Source organism: Eurypyga helias, unplaced genomic scaffold (assembly GCF_000690775.1).
Source record: "Eurypyga helias isolate BGI_N326 unplaced genomic scaffold, ASM69077v1 scaffold32244, whole genome shotgun sequence".
NCBI classification, from domain to species: domain Eukaryota; kingdom Metazoa; phylum Chordata; class Aves; order Eurypygiformes; family Eurypygidae; genus Eurypyga; species Eurypyga helias.
Window position 1 is genome coordinate 1 of NW_010248675.1, and position 1,667 is coordinate 1,667.

A 1,667-nucleotide genomic window follows, 5' to 3' on the forward strand; every position below is an offset into this window, starting at 1 on the left:
TCTCGTCTTGCCGAGTCACCCCCCGACGCTGCCGTTCCGCTGCCTCGGGGCAGCTTTGTCCCACTGCGGAACCTCTGCGGGTCCAACGTCCCTCTCTGCCAGCTGCACCCACAACCGCTGCTCGCCCCGCCGCGGCGGCCACCGCAGCACCTCCAGGTGTAAACAGGGCTGCGGACTTCAAGGGTGTCTCCCAGTGACGCACGTATCTCTCTGTCCGAGGTTCTGAGGGCCTCGCCCGTTTAATGCCATGGGATTCCGCGGGTGAGCCACGAGGATGAGGATCTTCTTTCAACCCGACAGGACCCAACTCGTTCCAATTAGCAGCTGAAGGCTCGGCTTCCTCTCAAGTCCTAATTGCGCTTTGTCACCCACGGGTTACGTACGCTAAGCGGTTAACACCAAAGCTACTCATCTACGACCTACTGCAACGAAGGAGGCTGACAATAAACCCTTCAAAGTCTCGATAATAATGAAGTTTACTACCTTTTACACGTTTGACTTCCACCACTCCTGTGGCAAAAGCCTTGGGGTAGGAGTCAAAGGGGTGGGGGGTTTCATATAAAGGAAAGCAAAAGCTTACAAACTCTGCCGCCAGAGTTCGGGGGGGGGGTTTTAGGATGTTTTAAAATTCATGTACAAAAGCAGAATAATAAGGTTTCTGTGAAAGAGACCTATATACAGTAACAGGACGCCAAGGTTGGGTGGTGTGTCACAGGAAAAGATCCTTGACGCCTTCGTGACTCTGGAGTCTCTGGGACTTGGACCCTTGGAAACTTCAGGTTATTCCAGCGCCGGGAAGCCAGCGCTATCTAGTCGTCGGCGAGACAGTGAAGCAGGAGTCTGTTTCCAGAAGGAACCGCAAGTGCCGCGTGTGTTCGTTCGGAAGGGGAAGGAGAGACTGACTCGAGACCGTGGTTGTGTAAAGTCACGTAGCCTGCTGGTGCCAATTTTTAAGAGTTGGAACTTCTTTGCCTCTTGCACTGGTCTCAGAGTGACACTGTCTGCTGAAAGTGCAGAAAGCTCGAAGAGTTTTACATTCTTCTGTAGTGCAATCCTTAAAAATCCCAGAGATTAGTGCCTGATCACTTTTGAAAAAAAGTAGACGTTTTACCTAGCCCAGGGGTGCCAAAGTCCTGGCAAACGGCCGCTCCGACCTTACGCCTCCAGCTTCCACTTCAGAATGTAGCTGCCCTGGAGTGGGACGTTTCACCTCAGGAAGTCCACAAACGGCAACATTCTCCAGCAAAACCAAAAAACCAAACCAAAAGGTACGTTGGATGTTGTACGTGCAACAGAAAAGGCCGCTGGCCGGCTCCACCAGCCCTCCCGTGACACGCCGGCAGGAGATCCAGCAAGATCCGAGCTGGCATTTGGCAATCAAAAATGGGTTTGATGCACCCCTAAGCTAGATTTTCTACCTAGTCTAATAAAGTAAAGCACCTTTGGATTAAAAAATACATTAAGCTTAACAGCAACTGGACGTCTCAGTTTTGTGTTTCAATCTCCTTATATCTCCATGGCTTACAGTATTTTCTTGCCAGATGATAAAACATCAGTCTGTGGAGTCAAGACTTTCCGAGGGAGGAGCGTATTTCAGCCTGAACGTACCTGGGGGAGAGAAAACAGAATTAACCGACATCGACCTCCTCGCACCTGCCACCTCCCAG

The 1,667-nt window shown here is 51.2% G+C and overlaps 1 protein-coding gene across 1 annotated transcript in view; it reads right to left on the reverse strand.

The window, feature by feature from the left end:
• Nucleotides 1-1,451: 1,451 nt before the first annotated feature.
• Nucleotides 1,452-1,667, reverse strand: part of ZCCHC14 (zinc finger, CCHC domain containing 14) — a 49,758-nt gene continuing 49,542 nt past the window's right edge. The window contains exon 13 of the mRNA XM_010151146.1: nucleotides 1,452-1,608. Coding sequence (XP_010149448.1) covers nucleotides 1,553-1,608 — 56 coding nt within the window. The 3' untranslated portion in view covers nucleotides 1,452-1,552. The remainder of the gene's footprint in view (nucleotides 1,609-1,667) is intronic.